General features: G+C 41.6%; 1 protein-coding gene across 4 annotated transcripts in view; it reads right to left on the bottom strand.

Moving 5' to 3' along the window:
- Positions 1 to 773: 773 nt before the first annotated feature.
- ca16b (carbonic anhydrase XVI b) overlaps positions 774 to 23,771 on the bottom strand; it is a 112,337-nt gene continuing 89,339 nt past the window's right edge. For all 4 annotated transcript variants that reach the window (XM_040002356.1, XM_040002346.1, XM_040002336.1 and 1 more), the window contains 20 exons: positions 22,271 to 22,379; positions 22,116 to 22,165; positions 21,272 to 22,004; positions 20,199 to 20,337; positions 17,702 to 17,793; positions 15,945 to 16,036; positions 14,334 to 14,430; positions 14,137 to 14,219; positions 13,585 to 13,719; positions 13,355 to 13,489; positions 12,116 to 12,288; positions 11,852 to 11,987; positions 10,030 to 10,176; positions 9,496 to 9,589; positions 9,010 to 9,086; positions 4,268 to 4,396; positions 3,960 to 4,106; positions 3,652 to 3,794; positions 1,913 to 2,048; positions 774 to 1,045 (listed from right to left, as the gene is read on the bottom strand). In XM_040002356.1, the coding sequence (XP_039858290.1) occupies positions 899 to 1,045; positions 1,913 to 2,048; positions 3,652 to 3,794; positions 3,960 to 4,106; positions 4,268 to 4,396; positions 9,010 to 9,086; positions 9,496 to 9,589; positions 10,030 to 10,176; positions 11,852 to 11,987; positions 12,116 to 12,288; positions 13,355 to 13,489; positions 13,585 to 13,719; positions 14,137 to 14,219; positions 14,334 to 14,430; positions 15,945 to 16,036; positions 17,702 to 17,793; positions 20,199 to 20,337; positions 21,272 to 22,004; positions 22,116 to 22,165; positions 22,271 to 22,379 (2,994 nt within the window). In that variant the 3' untranslated portion in view covers positions 774 to 898. The remainder of the gene's footprint in view (positions 1,046 to 1,912; positions 2,049 to 3,651; positions 3,795 to 3,959; positions 4,107 to 4,267; positions 4,397 to 9,009; positions 9,087 to 9,495; positions 9,590 to 10,029; positions 10,177 to 11,851; positions 11,988 to 12,115; positions 12,289 to 13,354; positions 13,490 to 13,584; positions 13,720 to 14,136; positions 14,220 to 14,333; positions 14,431 to 15,944; positions 16,037 to 17,701; positions 17,794 to 20,198; positions 20,338 to 21,271; positions 22,005 to 22,115; positions 22,166 to 22,270; positions 22,380 to 23,771) is intronic.

Genomic DNA, 23,771 nt, shown 5'->3' with positions numbered 1-23,771 from the left:
TGGGTTAGAAAAGCTCAAAGAAATGCTGAAAAAAAAAAAAAAAAAAGAAAGAAAAAAAAAAAGAAAAACACAGCTGGAGATTTGTAGGCAATACATGACAAGCTACAGATCTCCATTTATTTAAAAAAAAAAAAAAAAAAAAGTAAGTTTACACCAAGGCAGGTGGACAAATAAGAAAAACAAAACAAAAACAATCATTGGCTGGCTATTAGGGATATAATATTTATAGATATATTTATATATATTACAAAACAATTTAACAATATAACAATATAAATCCCTGTAAAAAGCAATAAATGTTCACATTAGATGTTGTAACACACTTTAACAAAATAAGCCATAGGTACATTTTACAAGACAGCAGTGAGATACTGGGGAAATAATATATAGGCAGGTGTGAGTCTCTCACGAGATAAAAAGCTTCACCCCTGTGGAGCGGAGCCTCAAAACAGTTAGTCTGACTGAAGTGATAAAGTGACATAATTCATGCTTGTAAAATGAAGTGAAGTTTTGTTCCGAGACAATCAGGAAGCGGATCGCTTCAGCGCATCCCGGCCTTCGTGCCTCGCGTTTGTCTCAGCGCGGTCCAAGATCCGAGTTTCCTCGCGATGCCAGGATTTAATGATGTCATACTTTTGCTCACTGGATTTTAGGCAGTAACACTGATAGTATAGTGCAAACTGGACAGAGCTGCTTATTCCTCGTGTCAACTTAAAACAGGTGCAAACGCTCAGCAGGATAACATTTAAGACAAGAAATAAAGGACAAAAACATAAATATCAAAAAACTTTTATCAGTATAAAAAGTAATAAGGTTATTCATTTTAATCAATAGTCTGGCAAAAAGGCCTCAGAAATGTTCTCGGATTTTTACAAATTAAGTGCCTGTAAGAATGTCCTCAGACGAGCGACTCCATGCTCTCTGCGGGGTCCGACTCGTCTGCGATCACCACCGCCCCATTAGTGTCCATGTGCATGGGGCTCAGGCCACACTCTCGGTTACTGACCAGGCTGAGCATGGCTTTGTAAAGGTACTGGTACTGCTCCTGTGCACACAAACACAAAAATAGGCACCAAGTTCACTCTAAAGATCACTTATTTTTTTTAATATAATCACAAGCATGTCTACGTACCACCATCAAAGGACGTTTCTGTTACAAACAGTTGAATGAAAGTGACTTTTGCAGTGAGTCACCTAAAAAGTAGAAACATCCAGTTCGCCAGCCTTTTTGCCCAAATGATCCATTTATGTATTCTCACCACATACCATAGAAAGCTTTAAAAAAATAATACTAGATGGTGAACACCATGAGGCATTTAACAGCTAAAGCCGAAGACATTTTGTCAGGAATTGGTGAAGAAAACAGAGCTTAAGGAAAACTGGACAAAGCCAAGAATACTAATGGAGCTCCATCTCTGCTGAATGAAAAGTGTGCTTGATGTGAAGACACCTGGCAATTTGTGTATCTGCCAGCCTGTTTTTCTGCCTGCTGTTGACAAGAAAATAATCAATGCAGCAGTAAATGCAGCTTAAGGCAGTATTAATTGACTTTCTGGCCACTTGGGGGCAGCAGAACAAGCTGTAAACGCAACAATGTCAATCGCAAGCTAATGAAGTTGATATGCAAAAGGTGTTAGCAACCCAATCCAAATCTATTTATACTTCCGGCAGATACAGAGCAACATTTAGCATTAATTCAGAGGCCCATTCGGAGCAGATACTCGTTTTTAGTTGGGTTTTATGGAAAATGGTGACAGTAGACTACACAGTAAAGCACTGTGCAAGGAGATAATCCACTTCAACTTCAAAGGTGTTTGACATGCTTGTTAAAGGGAAAAAAATGATAAAAAATATTTGACAATTGTAACACAAAATTTTAGGCACTCGATGTTTTACCACAGTGTGAACTTACTATGTCAGTGAAGACTCCTGGCCGCATGAGATTGATCATCTTAGCCACCTGATAGATGTCGACAACACCCTCGTTCTCCAGCTGCTGGGACAGCGTGGTGAGGGCACAGAGCATTCCTGCTGACACCGCTCCATACCTGAGAGGAGATACCCAGAATCAGCTCTGCTGGCTGTTTTCCTATTTTTGTGTTATCGCCTTAATGACTGCATATATAGGGCTAATTTCTTGTATGTCGCTTTATAGCTTGAATACAGCTACTACAAATAAGCTGCTGACGTTATGCATAGTCACTGCTGGTTTCTGGACTACTGTTTTGGTTTTGTTTGTTTTTTTTAAACCACAAACACTACACGTTCATTCTGCAGCAACTTATCAAGTAAAATGTTGCCAGGCCTAAAAGTAAACTTTGCTTTCTTATTTATTCAACTCTAATTGGGACAAAATGAACATCATGTTCTATTAAGCAAGACTTGATTGTAGCGCTTGTGACCACAAACTCATACCAAAGGGTTAATTAGGCATGGCAAAATTATTAAGTGTCATAAATTGTTATTTTTGCCCTGCACATGCGTACCAGTGTCCTCTTGGATCATAAGCATTTCTGGTTCAAAGACATCGGAAAGGTTCTTCCTCCCTCCCCCAAAGTTAACTGTTTCACTTTGCCATGTCCCTTTCACATTGAATAGTTCCTTGTGCTTATATCACTCTTAAACTGAGGTTAGATCATTGTGATCTTCATTGTGTGCTCTAAAGACTGACATGTCACAACACAGTATCACTCAAGGTTATCGGACACTGAGAGAAAGGGCTGTCAGCGAGTACACTTGAATCACAATGCCTCGGCAGCCTCTGCACTAGAATCCAGTTGAACTGCATAATGTTTGATTGAATGGTTTAACATTACCAGTTAAGAGTCATGCATGCAGTTGCATATAGAAAGCACTGATGGAGGTCACAACTACATTTGCCACCACTGTAAATAACTGAATAAGTAAAAGTGAGAAAAACGTCAAATTAATTAATATAAAATAAAAGGTACAGTGCCAATTTAAGGGCAAAGTTGTAAGCAAATTAAATTAATTGGGCAGTAAGATATGTTTCCCACTGACCTCTAATACTACTGGGTGTCTTTCTGCAAGACTCACAACAAGTTAATTTATAAAGAAAAAAAATCATCACTGCACTGAATCAAAGAAAGCAGAAACCTGGCTGCATACAGCTTCCTTTGTCAGTCATAAGCATCCCATCATGTTCACACCTAGTATAGAAATGAGTGGGGGAACACTGGGGCTGTTTTTTTGTTCTTTGACAACTACAGGGAGCAAACAGATTTATTTTTCATTGTGAGGACATTGTGCAATGAGAACTATTCTGATAGGCGCTGCTGTTACCAACAGCAGCTAAGGATTTGTACAGACGTCTGGAGGAAAGACATCAGCTGGGAACATGGAAAACGTTTTGGTTGCCTGGTTACTAAAAACACTTCTGGCGTTTTGGTTTATCCTCCAAGTGCACACACTTAAGGACTTTTCAAAGCCCAAGCCATGGAAAGCACTCCATCTGTATCCCACTCGTGAAGACCCTACAATGTCACCACACCTACCAAAATATAATTTAACATCTGAGGAGACCTTCCCTTCTGAACTCTTCACATTTAGATTAACTTAACTTGAACCTTAACCCAAAGATTATTTAGTCTTTTCTCATCACAAAAGCCATAAAGGTAAATATAAACATACTCATCATGCACAATAGTGGGGCCATCTCGAGTCATGGCTTCCTCCTTGATGACACTAATGAGCTCGAAGGTGCTGCTGAGAGGGGCATCAGGGTTTGGCCATTTAGGGCACTGGAAATGCCTCACCTCCAGAACGTAATCGTCCTGTTGGAGAAGAAGAGTGCACACCCATGACATGTTTAATTAGGATTCTACACATTACAGCATTTCCCCACTGAAATAAAATGTAATAAAGACGATGAACTCCTGACGTGATGCGTCATGTAATAATAACCCAACACTGATGTAATGAGGCAGAGGAGCAGCTACCTGTGTGGCCTCTAGAATGAAGTCATGGATGATGATCTGCTCCTCGTTGGAGAGGCACAGTCTGTCCTTACTGATGAGTGTGACAGTGAAGGCGATGCAGTTCATGGCCTCTTCGCGACTCGGCCAGTAAACAAATTCATCCTCAGCCTGCAGGGAAACCATGAAAGAAACCTGGTATTTACTTTTTCACTAATGATTCATTTTCATTCTAAATGTTCACGTACAAACGGCGCACGTCCATCAGAAACTGCGGGACAGACAAATAAGAAACTTCAGAGAAAAATGTATAATCTTCCTCCATTACTTACCAGGCCGTGGTTGTCGGGCAACATGACAATAATTTGAGCGTTATGGTCCCAAATCATTCTCCAGAAGTCTGTGGTGGTATGAGGCAAAGGATGCTGGGTAATGATGAACTCATTGCTCCTGTAGTAGCCCTGAAATGACACAGTGAGCTTTTAGTTTTTCTCAAGGCCACAGCACTCATGCATATAAAATATTTCCCACACCAAAAAAAACCCCCCTTAAACGTAGTTAGTAGGGGTGCAACGATACACAAAATTCACGGTTCGGTTCGATACTTTGGTGTCACGGTTCGATATTTTTTCGATACAAAAAAAATGTTCATTTATTAAAATTATAAATATATATTTTAACTCAAAAGTACAGTTTTTAAATTTAATGTTGCTGAAACAAAAGTAATTAAAAAAATAAATATATCTCAGGGCTCTCAAAATTTCAAAATCCCTGGTAGCCCTTCGGGCAGGGACTCTTCAGTTTTTGGTAGCCCAAAATAAATGTAAGTAGCCCGAATAAAAAAAAGAGAGCAATTTTTTGATTGATGTTTTGTTTCCTGTTTTGTTTCCTTTACAATATTATACATTAAAGTATAATATTGTAAAGGAAACAAAACATTAATCAAAAAATTGTTGAAACACAAATTACAACATTGTATAAAAATTACAATCATCAACTCAAATACTTGGTTCTAATTGAACAGAAATTTCTATGAACTTGTAAGAACTGTGTAGGACATGAATCAGTCTGTGTCAGATCCTGAATTTGAAATTTCCGCTGAAGTCACGGGTAAGAGGCAAGTGGAACCAAGATCTAGGCCATTTGCTTTTTGAAGTTTGCAAAGACTGCTAAATTTTGCCAGTGGTAGTTCACTCTTTGCAACATAGTACGCTGTTCTAAACAGATTTTTCAGGTTTATTTTTAGTATGTTATTTGCAATTGGTGTTTGTTCTGGGAAAGATATTGCAGACTGAGCAATAATGCATTTCTTGCATTTCTCATGGGTTCTAATGGGGGCCTTTCTTAAAATGACTGGTCCCAGTAACAAAGGCGCTTGTCGACTCAGAAATCGAGAGAAAACCAACAACACACCCGGCAGAACATTATGTTATTTACACGGGTGCACATAAGTGGTCCGCATGTGCGCATTCGCTGTCAAAATAAAAGACGCGCACCAGATAAGAAGTTGCAACGCGCGTTTGCGTCCATATAAAAAGCACTGTTTTTGTCCGCTAGAGTGGGATTTTCACGGCACATTCCGCAACACATCTCTGTGCGTTCATCATTTGTTTGAAGCCAGCTCACCTCCTGCAACCACTTTTCCGAGAATACGCGCTTCTTTTGTGGTTCGGACTCTTTCTGACATTTCTTTGGAGGTAGAGGAACACCAAAGTAATTGCTTAAAGGAGCTTCTTCGACATCTTTAAGAGTTTTAAACAAATGTCTGTCCTCCTCCAGAAAATCTTATGTATGCAAACACGCGTTGCAACTTCATATCTTGTGCACGGTTTTTGTCTTTTTTTGACAGCGAATGCGCACCTGCGGACCACTTATGTGCAGCCCTGGTTATATAGCTCGTCATATTGCAGCCACAGAAATTCTTTTGTCCATGAAACCATAAAGCTGCACTTTCTTTTTGCCTTATAGTCTGATTTGTCATAACTTTTCCGTTTTGTGGTAAGCTTTTCTTTGGCTGTCACTTCTTCACCCTGACCTCTCTTATTTGGCTCAGCAGAACTAAAATATATATCCTGCTGCTTTTACACACGCACTCACATAATGGTCAGCGATTCTCTGCGTGATCAACCTCTGTTGTTGGTTTACCAATCAGTACTGTTTCGCCTCTCTCTACACAGTTCGCGCGATTGCAAAGTGAAAGCAAAAACAGCGCAAATTCAAACGCGAATTTCATATGTCACCTATTGACAGTGGCTCACCGATGCCCAATGACATAATTACCCAGTAATTTCCGAAAGCATGCAACAGCCATTGACATATATTTTTCCTTCCTACACTAGCCCGACGGGCGGGGCAGAGATAGATTTCTGGGTAGCGACGACTGGAAAAAAAAATCGCAAGCCCCGGGCGTCGGGGGCTTAGCGATTTTTGCAAGCCCTGTAATCTGATTGCGGGGACATCACTCATCTTTGGAAAAGAGAGTTATTACAGAGAAATGCTCTTTCCAAAGAAAAGCTAATACTATACGCTTCTTCTGGCCTATATTCTCAGCAGCATATTGTAGCGGGTCAGGGCTGTTCGGGGTTCTGTTTGTACAGTTATGTTTTGTTTATGTTGCCATAGTGACGGGTGACGCCCCTCTCGCTGCGACGGTGTGTCCTTCGGGGTCAGAGGGCGCCCTGTGTGTTGTTGTTGTTGCTGTGCGGTTGTCGCGCTGAGCAGTTAGCTAGCGGCAGTGTTCTTCTGCAGATGTCAATAAACTGCTGTGCTCCCTGGCTAGCTCACGGGAAGCAAGACCAAACGACACCTCCGTCTCCTCGTTGTCTGAGCTCGCCACATTGGTGTCAGAAGTGGGATGATGGTGGCACCCCATGTTCTGACCCCAGTGACTTTTCCCCCGCCGGTCGTGACCGGCCGGTGCGCCAAAAGAAGGCACCTGGACATTTGCAGGACTTTGTGTGGGGTAATGGGGTCGTCGGGGACGACTGACCCCTTAGGTGGGGGCTATGTAGCGGGTCAGGGCTGTTCGGGGTTCTGTTTGTACAGTTATGTTTTGTTTATGTTGCCATAGTGACGGGTGACGCCCTCTCGCTGCGACGGTGTGTCCTTCCGGGGTCAGAGGGCGCTCTGTGTGTTGCTGTTGCTGTGCGGTTGCCGGGCTGAGCAGTTAGCTAGCGGCAGTGTTCTTCTGCAGATGTCAATAAACGGCTGTGCTCCCTGGCTAGCTCACGGGAAGCAAGACCAAACGATACCTCCGTCTCCTCCTTGTCTGAGCTCGCCACAATATTAAACATATCAGGTCCCCATAAGGAGAATCATGTGCTAACGGCTGTCTAAATGACTCGGGTAAAGTTTGTAGCATGCATGCTCGTTGTTTTTGTCTGCTTCCACTTGTCTTTGCACTAGGATGATGTCAGCGTAAATGTGCAGTCATGTTCATTGTGTTCCCACTAGTGCTGTCAGCGTTTATCTCGTTGAAATGACGTTAACGCCACAACACGGCAAATCTCCGTTAACGAGCTACCCCTGCGTGGGGCTAGACGGCCAACACGTTAACGAGCTAACTGTGCTAACACACTAGTTCCCACCCATGTAATTGAGCATTGGGTGGCACATCCAACATACTGTTTTACTTTAGTCCATGACGCGCTTACCTTCAGGGTCATACGTCACATGAAAACCAAAATAATTCCAAACGCCAGATCTGAATGAGGGTGGGGGAGGTTCAATTTGCCATGTTGCAAGGAGAGCTTAACTTCTGTCTCGCTAGCTTGCCCTGCGCTCTTCCTTCTGACGATGCTGTCTGTGTTGAACGCTCAGTGGATCTGCGCTCCTAGGCGGAGTAGTCGAACGCAGATTCACTGAGCGCTCAACACAGACAGCATCATCAGAAGGAAAGTTGATAAAATAAATTACAAATTTTGTATTGTTCAATACATATGCGTACTGAACCGAAAGCACTGTATCGAACGGTTCAATATCGATACGAGTATCGTTGCACCCCTAGTAGTTAGGTCCATAATTTGTGGAAAAAGTAATTTTGCCTCTGTACACCACCACAGGTGATTTTAAATCAAACAACTGAAATGTGAATGAAATGCAGATTTGAGTTCAGCTGAAATTAAATTTCGAATTAAATGTTTAAGAATTCCAGCCATGTTAATACAAGAGATCCAAAATTTAGTAAAGAATTGACTGACGACCACATTTCATGTCCAGGTGAAGCTTTGTACGACAAATGAAGAAGACATAACATCTGAAGCCGATTCAATGTGGTTAGTTTTGCAGTTTTTCCTTGTAATTTGAAATAAACAATCAGGAGATGCTTTCATGAATGTAAATACAGAGGGTTTACGACATGGTGCAAACCACTGGTTACGCTCAGGAACAAGAAGAGCAGATCAGACTTTGTCGGGAAACATTTAAAAGAACTCAGAAACAAAGACTTCAGACCGATGAACCGAGACTAATGTACCAGCATGATGGCGAGAGAGGAATACGGAGAAGGAGAGAAACAAGCATGACACGTCATCTGTCAAACAGGGTGGAGGCAATGTTAATGGCATGGGCATGTATGGCTGGAAATGGAACTCAGTCCCTAGTTCTTATTGATGATGTGACTGCTGATAGAAGCAGCAGGATGAAATGTGACATGTTCAGGGCTATACTCTGCTCAGATTCAGCCAAATGCTGCAGAACTGATCACATAGTAAAGACAATGTGGTGGTTTTGTGAGGTAGAACTATAAAATTCATGTCTCTGCTCAACAAATTATGGACCTACTTGTAACCTCCACATCACAATCACCATCATTGTCATTTAAATATAGATCGCTCTTTCAGAACTAGCCAGGGACACAGCTACAAACTAGTCTATAGCTCCAACTCTGGTTCATTTATAGCTATTTTCTCAGACACTCAGCACTGTCCCTGTCAAACAATTGCAAGACAGGAAACATCAGTCAATAAAATTCTTCAAAAAAAGACCCCCCAAAACACACAAAAAAAAAAAAACAAACCACAATGACAAAGAGTAAACAAACAAAAAAAATCTCTCAGGAGCTATCACACTGTACCATTATGTAGGATGCATTAATGTAATCTGTTCCTTTCATGCCAGGCAGAGTGGCGAGTCCAACCCTTGCTCGCTCCGCTGTTGAGAGGCAGAGATAGAAAAACACATTTTGAATCAGAACCCCGGCCTCTGTAATATTGCACTGACTGATAATGCACACATTTATTACCAGTCCCGACTGTTGCTATAGCAACAAGGACCTCCTTTTCCATCATCAGGGTTTCACCAAGGCATGGAAAGATTAACTTATAGGACTACGGCAACAGATTTTAATGTTGGAAATATGAATAAAGAGAGGCTGCAAAATCTGCCATAAGCAAATCTGAGTCCAATTTTCATTTCCTTTCATTTACAAAATTAACCAACACAAGATTGATACGATTCGTGGAAGATTATTTAAACACGTTCTTGCCGAGAGCTTGTTCGACATGACCTTGGTTCGCCGAAGCCTCGGCTTCATGTCAAGTATGCTGTTGTAAATACTCACAGGGAACCACTGAGGAATTGCGGTTCTTTTCCTTGTTGCAGTCTTTGTGGGCGCTGAAGCACTCCACAAAGCGTGTGTTGCACTGAGTCAGCAGCTGGCGAGAGAGAAGGCAAAATTAGATTTTAGTCCGGAGAGTCGCTGTAAATTAAAATCAAACACATAAAAACTAAGATATAATACTGTTTAAACCCCAAAATTAACAGCAAGTCTTTCACATTAATAACAAGCATGTGAATCTCAGGAGGAAGTGACATTATGTGGGAGCAATTAGTTTGTCTCTCCTGATGTTGAAAGAGCAGGAGCTTAATGAAACATTCATCAAGCTTTGCATAAGGCGGCAGGGGTGACAGACATGACTTTATTAGCATCAACATCAGAGACGCTCTCAATTTATTTCTGTCTGCGAGTGGAAAGCCGCCTGCGTGTTGCTAACAAGCTTCAGAGTCAAAGACCACCTCAAATGCAGCTGATGGAGCCACTGCTGATGCAGACAGCTCGTCTAACGCGACTAGTTAGACTTGCGCGCTTACTAACCCTGAACTGCTTCTCCAGCCGTGTGCGGCCTGTTGAGTTGGGTGTAAGGACGCTGTTGACATAGCTGTGAAGCTGCCAAGCGGGCACCTCCGTCTCTCTGCTCAGGATAGCCTCCATTAAAGCATCGTGGATGAAAACATACTGCTCCTGGTGGGAGACAAAAGGTATACAGCATTCAGAAATGTTTCAATGTATCTTTATATTTTGCTTCCAAGGAGCCAGATTTTTTTTTTAGAGTAGTCTCCAGCAATATCTCTCCAGGCTTTTTGAAGGTGTTTCAAAGTTTTTATTTTGACAACGCTCTCTTTTCGCTCATTTTCAGTCCAGTCGTTTTACCAAAACAGTCTCACAGGAATTTTTTGTTTTGTTTGTTAAGTCACTTGACACTGACCTACGAATCATTCAAACATAAAAAGGCACCAAACTCAAAGGATGAATCAGTGATGTGTCAACACATAAAAGACAACGCAGCAAAGAACTGATTTTAAATTGTATCTTTAGGCACTTTGCTACTGGTAACCTGCTGCAAAAGCACAAAATTTGTTCCCATTTGTTTTGTTGAATATGTGAAAAAAAGCCAGAGACAACAGGCACAAAATAGTGTTTTCCCTCCAACCAGATGATTCCCAAAGAGTTTTTAAAAAAAACAGAGGAAGATGGACATGTGAAGAACAAAGGAGCCATTCAAGGAGCCATTCTTACCAGAAAAAGCTGATGTATCCCAAATTACGTAAGAACTAGACCAGTTATAGCCACCAAGCAGATTTACTTTTATTGACAAAAAGTGAGTTTATTAATTAAAATGCTTATTTAAAATGATTGTTAGGAAAAAAACATTATTATTATTATACATTTTTAATTCCAAGTACTCTTCCATGCCAAGTTTTAGCATTGTTTACTGAAGATAAAAATCAGACATTTACAGACATTATAAAAACAATATATTTAATTAAAATATAAATGATTAGATAATAAATATTGGATTCTGCAGAGTAACTAGTAGAGTCAGTCAAAAGAAATAAAAAAACAAAACAAAACATTTAATCTGAATTTGTCCGATTCCCCTTTAAAAGTTGCTTCCTGGAAATCTTTCACTGCAGACGTCAAACTGACAGCAGGCAGAAACTTCTCTGTCAAACTGAACCTTTCACGGTGAGGATCATCAGTGCTGATCAGAGCTGGGTCTGCCGCTATGAGCCCGATACCAAAAGGCAGTTTTCAGTTTGAAGAGTTTGCAGGTCAGGAGCGTGACCAGGAGTCTGCTTTTTGTTGGACATTCTCAGGGTTGTATGCCGTGAGGTGGGTCAGCCTGTCATTGTGGACTTCTCATGTAACATCCAAATCTTTGACAGTGAAATCAAAACTACAATACCTGCCTCTAACATTTAGTGAGGGTATTAAGATAAAATATGTAATAACTGGTTAAATTAACTGTTTTTTCCAAGGTAAACTGGTACTAAAAAGCTTACATGAAACCGTGGAAGAGACAACAACATCACATTTCCTGACAGTTGTCTGTGAACTGATCTCATAGAAAAGATAGCAGGAATATAAATGGATAGGGGCAGCAGGTAACTATGACCAATCATCCCATAGTTAAAAAATGACTAAAGTGCTGCCAGAGGACAGCCAGTATGGACTCATTCTGGTCTCACCACATCACATTTTGCTCTGCGTGTTGCACTGAAACTGCAGGAAGCGTGACCTTTACCTGAGCTTAGAGTATCAAAGTGAACAGCTTTCATAACTCCCTATCCATCTTTAATCAGAGATGACCTTTAGAGACATTTCCCAGAGTAACTGATTATTTAGTGCTTCTTACCTCAGTCTGGACTAGGTAGTTGCGTTGTGTGCGGATATGTTTGAGAAAATCCAGGACGCTGACTGTGCTTTTGTCCTTGATTTGTTGCAGCATGCTGTCAATGACAATGTATGTTCCGGTGCGCCCCACGCCTGCACTGAAGAGCAGAGTGACAAGCAATATAAGCAAACCCGTACAGGAAGCTTTTGGCCAGGTCAGCAAATATGAGCCTAATGCTAATAAGTAACACTCATCTAGCCCAGGAGCTAAGTAATAATGATGTACCTGCAGTGCACCAGGACAGGGCCCATGTCTGCAGCACGAGCTGCAGACGAGCGGTTGATGAAGGTGAGGACAGGAAGGGTGTACTCCGGTACTCCCATGTCAGGCCACTGAGTGTAGTGATACTGGACCACAATGCGCTCATTTAGTTTCCCTTTCGGGTTCCCCTTCTGCCCCTGAAAGACATCAGAAACAACATTTCTGAGCACGGAACAAAATAGTCGGGAGATAAACAGCATAGCATTTGAAATCTCCCACTCAGCATTTCTAAACAGAAAATAAAGCCTTTATTTGTTCTTTACAACATTATAATGCGTGTCCTAGCGTAAGCATGTACAAAAAACTCTGGATCTCCCCGTGGTTACCCATGAACTGTGTACGGCTGGATACTGAAAGAAAAAATGGGTGATGAATGAATAGAAAAACTCGCACCGTTCACCTTTACACAAGGACATCCTGTGACTGCTCTGCGCTGTTTGGGTCCACATAATCCCTTAGAGGGTAGGGATACTACAAATCAATATTTCTCAGTGATTGCTTTTATTCTGTCCTGACGCAAATTTGGCACGGCCTCCGTTCACAGGACATGAGGGCTCACTAATGGTTTGATGAATATGACATTTTACTCTGTAACCTGCCCACAATCACTTAAAGTTCTATCCCCACAACAAAAACAAGTTCTAATATTAAGAATAGTTGTTACTAAATATTCGTTTCCAGGAAATGACTGGTGCAAGGTAGTCGCTATGGTTACTGAATGTCTGGGAGTGGGGGGGAACCATACCAAAATGAATGATAATGAAAGCTGAGTTAAGATTTAACAGTCAGAGAGAACATGTTGGATAAATGTGACCTGATAAATCTGATTACCCTTATAAATCTGTCCTGATTTCATTTTTTGGGAAGGTTTTTAATTATAATCCACAAACCCCCGCGCCCCCCTCCAAAAAAACATGACGCATCTCATGTTACACATGGATACAACCTTGGCTTGATCCGTTGATCTGTTCAGTGTAATCAGATGTTTCCCATTAATTCCAAATTGGAACAATATTAATAATTTTCAGAGTACACAAAAATTCTCTGCCATTAGAGCAGATTCATATTTACGAAATACATTTCTGAAGCAGGCAGATGTCGACCAGTGTTTTCTTTTGACTGGACCGTGATGTCGATGTTTCAGTATTTCAGCAGGTTCAACCCACTAAGACAAAGTTTATTATAGTGCAAGTGTCTGGTTACCTTTTTAACTTTAGTGTTCCTAATGAGGAAACGGCGCAATGTGTAGCAAGCGTGCACTTTGGTGCTTTTCAGGGTCACCACGATGCTTCCATACTGCTCGCTGTTCTCTGTTGGCCAGTACTGGTCACATTTCCTCTGAAACACACAGCATGCACCGAGTTACATTTGAACCTATCTGAATTACAGTCAAATGTTTGCTTCGATTATGTGATAGATCAAAGTGAACCTACTCTTCCTTTCTCCACAAGGTTCGTGATCATGACTATGACTCCAGTGTTCTGCTCCCACACCATCCTCCAGAAGTCCTCGAATGTAGACTTGAGAGGGCCCTGAGCAGCTATATAAGCTCTGGGCTGGTTGTAGCCCTGAAAACAGGAGAGTGGAGGGAGTGTTGTTTACTGGTAAGATGCAATCACTCCTCTATCAATATTCCTGATATAGCTGATGCAACCGATTTACTGGCGAAACATTTGCCGGTCATGAAATTCACTCCTTGAGCTGACAGTAATGATACGTATTCATGCATGAATACATTTCTCAAATATAAATTTAAAATTTTTTATTACTATCTGTCAGGTTTATGACTTGGACACCTCGATTGATATTTTAAACAAAGCTGTCAGCAAGCTGTTTAGCACTGCCAATAACTCTTTCACATCACACTATTGCTTCATTCAAGTCGCTGTTCAGCTGAAGCGGTTCAGACTCGCAACCTTTCCATTTCAAAAACAAAAAAAAGAAAAGTAAACCTTCGACAATGTTAAGTGGCTGGTTGAACTCACATCCACATAGTTGGCATTAATGTAATCCGAATGTTTGGCATCTTTTCCTGCCAAAGCCCGTAATTTCACCCGGCTGTGGTCGTCTAAGGGGAAGCATTGACATATTTGTGAGAATTATTAAAAAGATGAAAACCCGTTTTATGAACATTATTGGAATCCAAAGCGGCAGACGTAATCAGATTTTACAGCTGACTCACAGGCCACAATGTTGATGTATCTGTTTTTGTGCTTGTTGTCAGGATGATTGGAATGTTCTGCTGTGATTTTCAGGTCGGCTGTGGAGCGTTGGACCTCCTGCAGGGAGGAAAAAAAACAAACAGAAATTGATTTTATTAAGGAGGCTAGATCTAACAGAATTACATTTACTCAAAATCTCAGTGTTCTTTCTGATACTATATTGTTGGGGAAGTTTTATTTTTTTGCACCCTACAGATCTCCCCTGTGCTCAGCTCATAGCCCCCAATTTAAAGCCGAACCTCTAGCATGGATTCTGTGTCTTATTCAAGGACGCTTCAGAGCAGATGCTTGCTGCAACTGGGGCTTGAACTCGAGCCTCTAGTAGAACAGCCTTCTTCTTTTCTACAGCACGATGCATTCAGTCACCCCCCCCCCCCAAAAAAAACCCCAATCACGTCCAAAACGGCATCGTCGTGGTGCATTTGAACATTGCGCACACAGGCATCACATTACATGACCCCAATTAGAAGGAATACACTGGGGGTGAAGCTTTTGCCTCCTTTCTTAACCTAGTTACACAGAGAGTGTTCCCGTCCGGTCAACCGGCAGACAGACCTTCTCTAATTAACCTTCATCACTCTGGTCTCTCTCTCCATCTTTCTCTCAACCATCTGTTCAAAATTAGCAACCCCGCGCACGAGTGTGTGCATGATATAATGTCCAACCATTGTTCAGATTTGGCAGGCCCATTTGGAGAGAGCGTGCACAAAAGATAAATTCTGTGCTCAGTAGTTTAACAGTACCAGCACTAGTTTATGTGCTTTTACGCAAATTTACGTAATTTTTTTCTTTTTCTTTTTTTCTTTTTTTTTTTTTTACTTCAAAGAAAATCTGGAAACTTCTCATTTGGTTTGTTGGGTTTGGACTGGTGTGAAAACCCCTTAGTAGATGCATCTATAAAATAATGGAAAGTGAAGATTGCAGTCACAAGATTTTCATAAAGCTTGACCTCTGACCTTTAGATTGATCGAACTTGCCTGAGATTACATTAGATACAGATACACAGCCTGTCTGACTCGGTGACAACAACATACCATCGGCCTTTTATGGCTGAGCGGTAAACTACACAGAGGAAGACTACGAGGAAAGTTCCTCCCTCGAGCAGAGTGTGGCGAGGTTTGTGGCGTGAAAGCAAAGCAGATCCACTGGATTGGCTCGATTTTATGGTTCTTTGTCTAAGTGAAAGAAATATATAAAATGCAGCAACAACACAGTAATTATTTTAAAAAGCTTTTCGTACCCTTTCCACTCGCTCATCTCCATTCATGATGATGCTCTTTATCAATAAACCTTCAGGACCTTTTCTTTTGTAAATACAAATGAGTAGTAAAGGACTGCAAGACCTGCTGTCAGCACAGAGTTGTCAAAACTGCCCAATCAAAGAGCTGCATGTTGGCATACATGACCTCTTGTTTAGTTTGTAGGTAACGTAAAGCAGAGTAGAACTAAAAGGCAACAATGGATGTTTTAGCTCCTTCATGCAGACCAACAAAACCCAGCTCTGATGTAAAACACCACTCTGTACGCAGCGAGGGTTAACAATGCTTCACAATGTTGTGTCAAAAGAGTACCTCAAACTCCTCAGCAAAACCCTGCATGTTGTTTTTGTAGAGCTCCATGACGTGTTTCACAAACTGCTTAACAGGGATGGCCTCCATGTCATCTGCAGGGGAAGCAGTAAAAACAGCAAGTGCCCATTATGTCATCGCTTTTTTACTCACTAACAGAAATTAAAGAAATTTGTGACTTTGTTTACTTTTATGCGGCATCACTACATCAGTGAGACTGGTAGATTATTTTTAACAAAAGGAAAAGATAAAAAAAAAATAACCAAGTGACCTCTATCACAAACACCTAGATTTTGGCATTTTGAGCTGTACAGGAAGACACATCTGTCTCATCTGAGCCAAATCAGCTCCAAATCACACATGAAAGATCTTTGATAAGGCTGGTCAGCATCACACAGGGACAGTGCAGGAGACCCAGCTGTCAACACTGACGATTCTGGCCAATGTCTTAACTAATACACACTAGCAGCTGCGGCCTCCGAGGCTTTTACTTGCCTCAGTGGCTACAGCATAGAGGTGAATTCTTGCCTATTAATCTGGTCATTTATCAAAGTGTCTTTTTTCCATCTATATTAGTGTCAAGAGACTTATCAGCCTGATCAGTTCATCAGAGTAGCTCTGGGTGAAATGTGGCTTTGTGGCAGCTAGAAAGTGTAATAGACTAAGGCTGATTAGGCCCATTCTTGACAGGACATAAAGCTGAACAAAAGGTGGGCTTAAAGGTCCCACGGCTCCATTTCAAACTTCTGAATCACTACAAATATACACAAATAGATAAGCAGAGGGAAAATATAGTGGGGGAAAAAAGAGAGGAACAAACAAACAAACAACAAGAGAAACAAGGGAAGAAACAAAGAAAGAGCAATAAAAACAGAGTGCATGCAGAGTCAATACTAGCATCATGATTATAGCTCGACTGATGTCACAGCCTTGAAATGTCCCTGAGCTTAAAGCGACTGTGAAAGTAAAGTCTGATATCGACTAGCTGCCACTCCACTGCTGCCTGGGACAATAAGGGCTAAGAAAAGCCAGTCACACAACTTCTACAGTGCTGTTTCCGGAGTCAATTCACATGTAAATGAACAGAAACTGCAAAGCAGACATTAAGGTAATACAGAAAACCCTTTGAAAAGATTTAATGACGCCTTGTAAATGTGCAATACATCAGTAGACATAAATCGATAAAAGTCAGTCAAGATTCCATTAGTCCTCTATTTGTCTTAAAAAAACACTATTTTTAAGGTTAAAGAACAGATTTAATAAACTAAATTTAAGTTTTGTCCTAAATCTTTTTATGGTTAAAGAACAGATTTATTAGATCAGACTCAAAATTTCTGCAATGGGAACATCTGCAACAGTGATTCCTTATATTTGTAGTCTGATAAATTACCTCTTCACTGGCACCATCATGTACCTGAACCATTTATGGATTACCTTTAGCAAACAAATGCTGATCTGCTACTGTTAGCCTAAAGCGGTGGAGAACTTGAGAAAACACTTCAGCCATTACGGTACTTTATTTTTTGGTTCATTTAAATCACTTTTAGCAAACTTCAACTTGCTTGTTGTCCAACTTTTTTTTTTTTTTGCACATTAACTAATACAATACAGTACTTTTGTAAAGCCACAACCTCACATACAAATCGTACCAAACAGGCTTCATGCAAGTCCCGTTTCAGTCTGATGTGTGACAAAGTACACGCTGGCTCGTTAAAACTGATAAATTAAATTTCTGACACAGTATAGAAAACATAGCTCACCTGGTATAGGGATGACTGGGATATTCTCATTGGCCACCACCCGTGGAGAGCTGCTCTCCTCCACATAAAAGTGAGCTGTCTGGAAAAATCTCCTGCAGGGACCCAGAGAGATAAGTATAGTGAATGTGGCACAGTAAACCCACCCACTATCAGCTCAAATGATGCAGCCAAGTGTATTGAGGGAGTCGTTAGCCGGTTGTTCTCAGATCCGGTCCGTCAACATCAGCATAGAAATGTTGAACAGAATGACAACAGCAGAAAACTCCTAATGAAAACCCCAGAGAAGTTAGGACACAGCTGATCGCACACAGAGTGAGTGGCTCCTGGAAACAGAGCCTTCGCTGACTATAGGGACCAGGTAAACAACTCACGGTGACACGCTGCAGCGCCGAGCCGAGTTTGGCTCTTTATGCAAACCGAAGACAACTAATCCAAACACATTTTCTCTTCTCAGGGCCTCTTTCAGGGGACTTTGAGGACAAGGAAATCAACTTCAAGATGCATTTTCTGGAGTAAATACTCATTGTTGGCAGCAGCTGCTGCCTCTGCTGCTGCTCAAAAAGCTGTTTCAAAAAGCCTGGATCTTTGCAAATACTGCCAGGACAATTCAATCAAAATTTTCATACAGCCTGAAGTTCAGAGTTCACAGAGTGACAAACTGCAAGCAGCCATGCTCTTTCGTAAGCATTGAGGTTATTTATCTGGTGATATTAAAACAGATTTGTAAAAAGGTCAGCTGTGCATTAAAAATAATCAGCAGCTCTAGCGTGACTGACAACAACCAGTGAGGAACCGGAACACCTGGTATACCGACTCACATGCAATCTGTCCTATAAGACCCACGTTTCATCCCAGTGCTAACATACCCCAGCTTTAACCCTACCTGTACGCCATGCAGAGGAGGGAGCAGATGCTAGTCATTCTTAGAGAGATGAAACCGAAACAAAAAGGTGGAACTGCATTTAAAAAGAAAATGCACAAAGAGAGGAGCCAAACAGAGACGGTGACAGAGAGAATTGATAGAGAGAAAAGAGAGCGGGAGAGAGGAAAGGTGAAAACAAACGGGGGAGGAGCGCTCCCCCCGGTTTCAGTCGCAGCCTCCCGCTCTAATGGCCTCCTTTGAGGGCAGATGTGGTCCTGCTAACTAATCGGCATCGTCCATGTCGTCTTCCTGACTCTCAGAAGAGCAGCTTGCATTAAGGCCAGTTTAACAGCTTTATTAATGAATTCCAATTAAGAAGAAAAAGAAAAGAGGTGGGACTGGGTTTGTTCTCGGTTTTATATCTGTCAGTTTTCAGCCAACACCTTGAGCCTCACAGGCTTCCAGATGGGCAACACTAGCAATTAACACCAGACTCATAACCTCAGATAAACCCAAACAGGGAAGCTTTAATAGATAATTCACCAGCCACACATTTCTCCATAGACGCCTCTAAAAATCAAATGTATGGTGGAATTAAGTCGATATGATAATAAACAAAACATCTGGAACCAGAGAAACTCACGGGTTTAGCCTCTGTGTCACTAAGAGAGACCACGCAGAGGATGAAGAGTAAACGGCTTGATTTCATCTTTCACCGTAGCCTTTTCCCTAAGGGAAACAGGCATTGTCTGTGAACTGTCTGAGCTGTCACAACAGCAGCTGCGATGGCCATTTCAAATCTCAAAGCTGCCCCTGCTTTTCTACTCAAATACCCAAACTCTCGCTAACCGAATCTGTACAGTCATCTTGCTTTCAGCTCTGGTTTTTTACACCTCTGTGGAGCCAATAACCCTGCTTTTAATTATATCTCACTGTTTTATTATCTGTCACAGCAAGGTGATATAAACATTTGCTGTAGCGATCAAATCAAAAAAAAAAAAAAAAAACCCATTTAAATGCATTTAACACATTTCAAATATTTATTTCTAAAGAGTCTATAAACAAATAAAATCCTTTACAAGTAGCGGCAGTAAATATACACAGGACCAGCTGAGGAAGTAGCCTACAGTGCCATTTGTTACTCATTAACCAGCCGACATGTGCTTGTGGCCTGGCCTGTGTAATTACTCGGGCTCCAATAGCATGGCTGGAAATTAGCCCAGCAGATGAAGACACAGCTGGGACCCATGCTGGCATTGCGGGGCCTTCAGGTCTCCTGCCCCTCACCCAAGTGGGTGATGGGCAAAATGTACAAAGCAAAGGGAAGAAAGCAGCATTAGAACCCTTGCTAAGCCCAAACCATGCTGAGGACACTTAAACGCAGGTGGTTTACTTAGTAGAAAACATGAACAGAGAAAAAAAAAATGCATTCAAGAGGTCCAGTGTGAGTGAGGGGCAGCTGTATTTTTATTTTTATACCTCTAAAGGAGGAATCAGAGACATCATCATCCCCACACCCAGTAAAGATAAGGCTTTTTATTTTTAATAAAAGGCTACAGCACTTCATCATAGCAATTTACTGTTCTAACAAACTAAGATGGAGCCCCGGGAATGAGGTTGTGAACTCTCTCTCACCTCCAGTAGACCATCACAATTAGCAGCATGATGAGGCACAGCAGAGTGAGAGCAGACACCACCACCAAGGGGACAATCCACACCATCCTGCCCATCCCCGGGTGAGGTGGCGGCATCCCATTGGACATGGTGGTTCTGTCTGAAAGACAAAAACACATGTTAACTGTCTAAATATGTCGTACCGACTTATACAGTTTCATCTGTGCTCTTATAAAGTGCCTCCGTGAATATATTTAAAGGCTATTCTGATGTTTTGTTTGCAGATAAAATGGAAATCTTGGAACAGAGTAGGGTTAGTCTTTGCGTCTTCTCTTCAGTTAAACGCTGGGACACTATGCTAGGCTTTTCTCCATTAATTCTTAATGTTCACAAAATAAATTGTTTCCGAAAATTAAAAGCCTAGACAGAAGTCATTATGGAAAAAAACAAAAACAAACAAATCAAGGAGAGAACAAACACATTTTACAAGAGCTCAAGATTAACTCTAATTAGATGATTAAAACAATGTGATTGGGTTGGTTGATCAGATTCAAAAGAAAACCGCAGTGTTGTTTGTTTATATTGTTATTGATAATCACTAATGGCAACTGCCTTTTTGCATTTTTCAGTGCCACTTCTAGTATTTTCATGGTTTGTTGAGGGGGAAATAAGACAAAAAAAAAAAAAAAAGAGGCAAAGACATCTTCATAAATGCTCTCCCTCGAAACAAACTCTTTTAAAACATGCTTAAAGGAATTCCTTGAGGCGCAGTCCCTCTGGCAGACAGCCTACTTCTTCCTTCAGGTCTCTGTGTTGTAGTGACACAAACGCCTGGGGCTCCGTCTTTGACCGAGATGGTAACCAGTGTAGTTAGCGTCTTATATCAAGTTATTTGTTCTGCTAAACTGGTCTCTGTAAGTGCTGGTGGTGTTTACAGAACTGTGCTTTGGAAAGACGTCTTGCCTGGCACAACAGCCGACAACAAGGGAAAAAAGGCTTAACAAGAGTTCAAAAGATTTTTCAGTATGAGGAGGGGAAAAAAAAAAAAAAAGAAATAAAAGACAACAACAGAGGAATCGAAAGGTCCTGCTCACCAGTGTGGACAGAGAAAGGCCAGCTGTTTGCATTTTCGTTTTCAGTGGGGATCTTTGTAGGTAAATTCTTGGGAATTTGCGTCTTTACGCTGCTATTACGCGGCTCCTGAGTGGACACTGGGTTTACACCTGTAGGGTTGCTCTCCACGTCTTCACCAGTGCTCGGAGGTACTGTGGTGCCTTTAACTGTAGGTTTCCCTTCTCCTTTCTCTTTGGCTGTGGATGCGGGGGTGGGGATTAAAGGTTTTTTGGCCAGAGTGCTGTTTGCTTGTTTCTCCCCATTGTCAGTTCCAGTCTTTTCCTTCTTCTTCTTCTGCTCTTCCTCCTCCTCCTTCTCCCCATCTTTCTCGCCTTCCTCCCCCTCCTCTTCACCCTCGTGCGGAGCATTATTCTCCTCAGACGCGTTGTCTGTCTCGGAGCCCTGAGGTGGCGTCTGCTCGTTGTTGGACTTTGCGGGCGCGGTGGATGGACGTGTGGGGTTCTGAGTGGCTTGAGGCGCCTGCGTGGGCCAAACAGAGCTGGGCATGGAGGAGATGACCCCTCCGCCGACACCCAAGCCTGCCAGCAAGGTGCTCGTCACTACAGATGCCACCGTGGCCTGGCTGCCACTAGAAGAGGGGCCCATCCCTGTTGCCATGGAGACAATGGAGAAGTGGATACCAGAGGACGTCCACGTGGAGGAACCAGAACTGATTGGAGCCATGTCTGCTGAGGACGCAGGAGAAACTGTGGGCTGAGGGAGATGGGCAGAGAGGGGGGGGGAAATGGTTACCCAACAGAATATGACATGAACGTCACTGAGATGCAAAAAGAAATGTGCACTGCCATCTTCTGGTCAACTAACCATCCCAGTCTTCACAATTCGAGATCCTTCAAAAATTCTTGTAGTATTAGCTGTGAAACAAAAGAGGGAGGGACATAAAATATTTATATATCCATCTATTAGTGCATTTGAAGAAAGAACAAAGGCCTTAGAGTACAGCTGCTGTGGCCACATACCTCTGAACAACAGTGTTTGGCTAAAATCACTGCGCAGATCATGTTGACACACTGCCTGCACTCTGAACAGGTACAGGATGTCAGGAGAAACGTTAGTGATGACTGCTTTCTGTAAGAGAAAACACACATAAAATACTGTCAATTCTAACTGAAATTGCATCGTAATAGATGAACACATTTGAAAAGGCAGATGCTAATAATTCAAATAGCCTCCAATGAACGCTTTCCATTTTAAACTACTGCTTGGCCAATAGTCTGTGGCCCACAACTTCCAAGCTGTTTAGAAAGGTTATTTTCTGTTTAATTTAATTGTGTTTTTGCAGGTTGCAGATGGCTTAACTTGTATTCAAAGTGCCCTCAGAATAGGTGGGTGATTGCCTCTGGTGTTGCAGAGCCAGTATTTCTCCAAAATAATTCAGATAAAGGTGTCCAGAGATAGAAACTGAAAATTGAAATGGAAATGAAGTGAGCAAAATAAGGACTTTAGTGCAGAGAGGGAGAAGTGGACAGAATAATGTGAGAAAAAGAGGCTGATCGACTGTATTAATGGAGTGTAACTGCACGGACAGAGCACCACACGGACACTATAATCACTCTCTCAGTCAGCCATTTGAAATCAAAGCACAATGCAAATTTACAGGTCTCCCACTTCACCACGACAAATAAATCATGTTATTACATTAATGCATTCCACGCAAAATAGTCACTTAGCCTCACGAGCCCAACATGGTTCACCAGTCACATCATGGGTAATACATCTTCCGTAACAAAGTTTAGATGACACTTGATATCTAAGTAAGCATTTTCACAGTGCAGCGGCCTTTATGGAGAACGCGCTGCTCTTTTGTGGCCACAGAGTACAGAAAATGAAGACTGTAGAGTTATAAGAAGAACATCAGGGTGCAGTAATCACTAACAGAGAGCTAAAAAAAGATGCCAAAATTCACAAATAATGAGAGAAAGCTATGGGTAACATCAGGTATAAATATTGTTGCTGCAAGTGAGATGTGAACGTCTGTCCACAATGAGCGGCAATAATTCAACAAAGGGAATAATATTAACTTATGGTATGTTTTCTGATGAGAATAACAGTTTATTTTGTGGAGGAGTTCTTGACTGCCAGAAGCCTGGTTGCATATTGATTTCAGCTCACTTGTCCATCATTTTCTAAGCTTCAGTAGCTACATTCGAAGCTCAAGTTCTCCTCCAGGCATGTTTTAGGAAACACAGTATTAAAGATAAGCTGCGCGGAATAATAATTTGTGTCTGAAGTGTTTTTACCCTCACAAAGTAGTTCAATTACCTGGTTTAAAATTCTTAAAATTACATCTCCTCCTCCTTTCTCCCAGAATCTATGAATATGCAAATCATTGTTCATTGTGTAACTGCTGAACACAACGCGTCTCCTTATTCACAGAGTGTGTGCGCGCACCGGAGGCATCGAACTCGTGCAAGTTCCACGCTGCAAAATTTGCTTCATAATGTCATGAAATCATCCTGT

This window comes from Simochromis diagramma, unplaced genomic scaffold (genome assembly GCF_900408965.1).
Source record: "Simochromis diagramma unplaced genomic scaffold, fSimDia1.1 OVJJ01000320.1, whole genome shotgun sequence".
Lineage (NCBI taxonomy): Eukaryota > Metazoa > Chordata > Actinopteri > Cichliformes > Cichlidae > Simochromis > Simochromis diagramma.
This window is presented reverse-complemented; position numbering and strand designations above follow the sequence as displayed.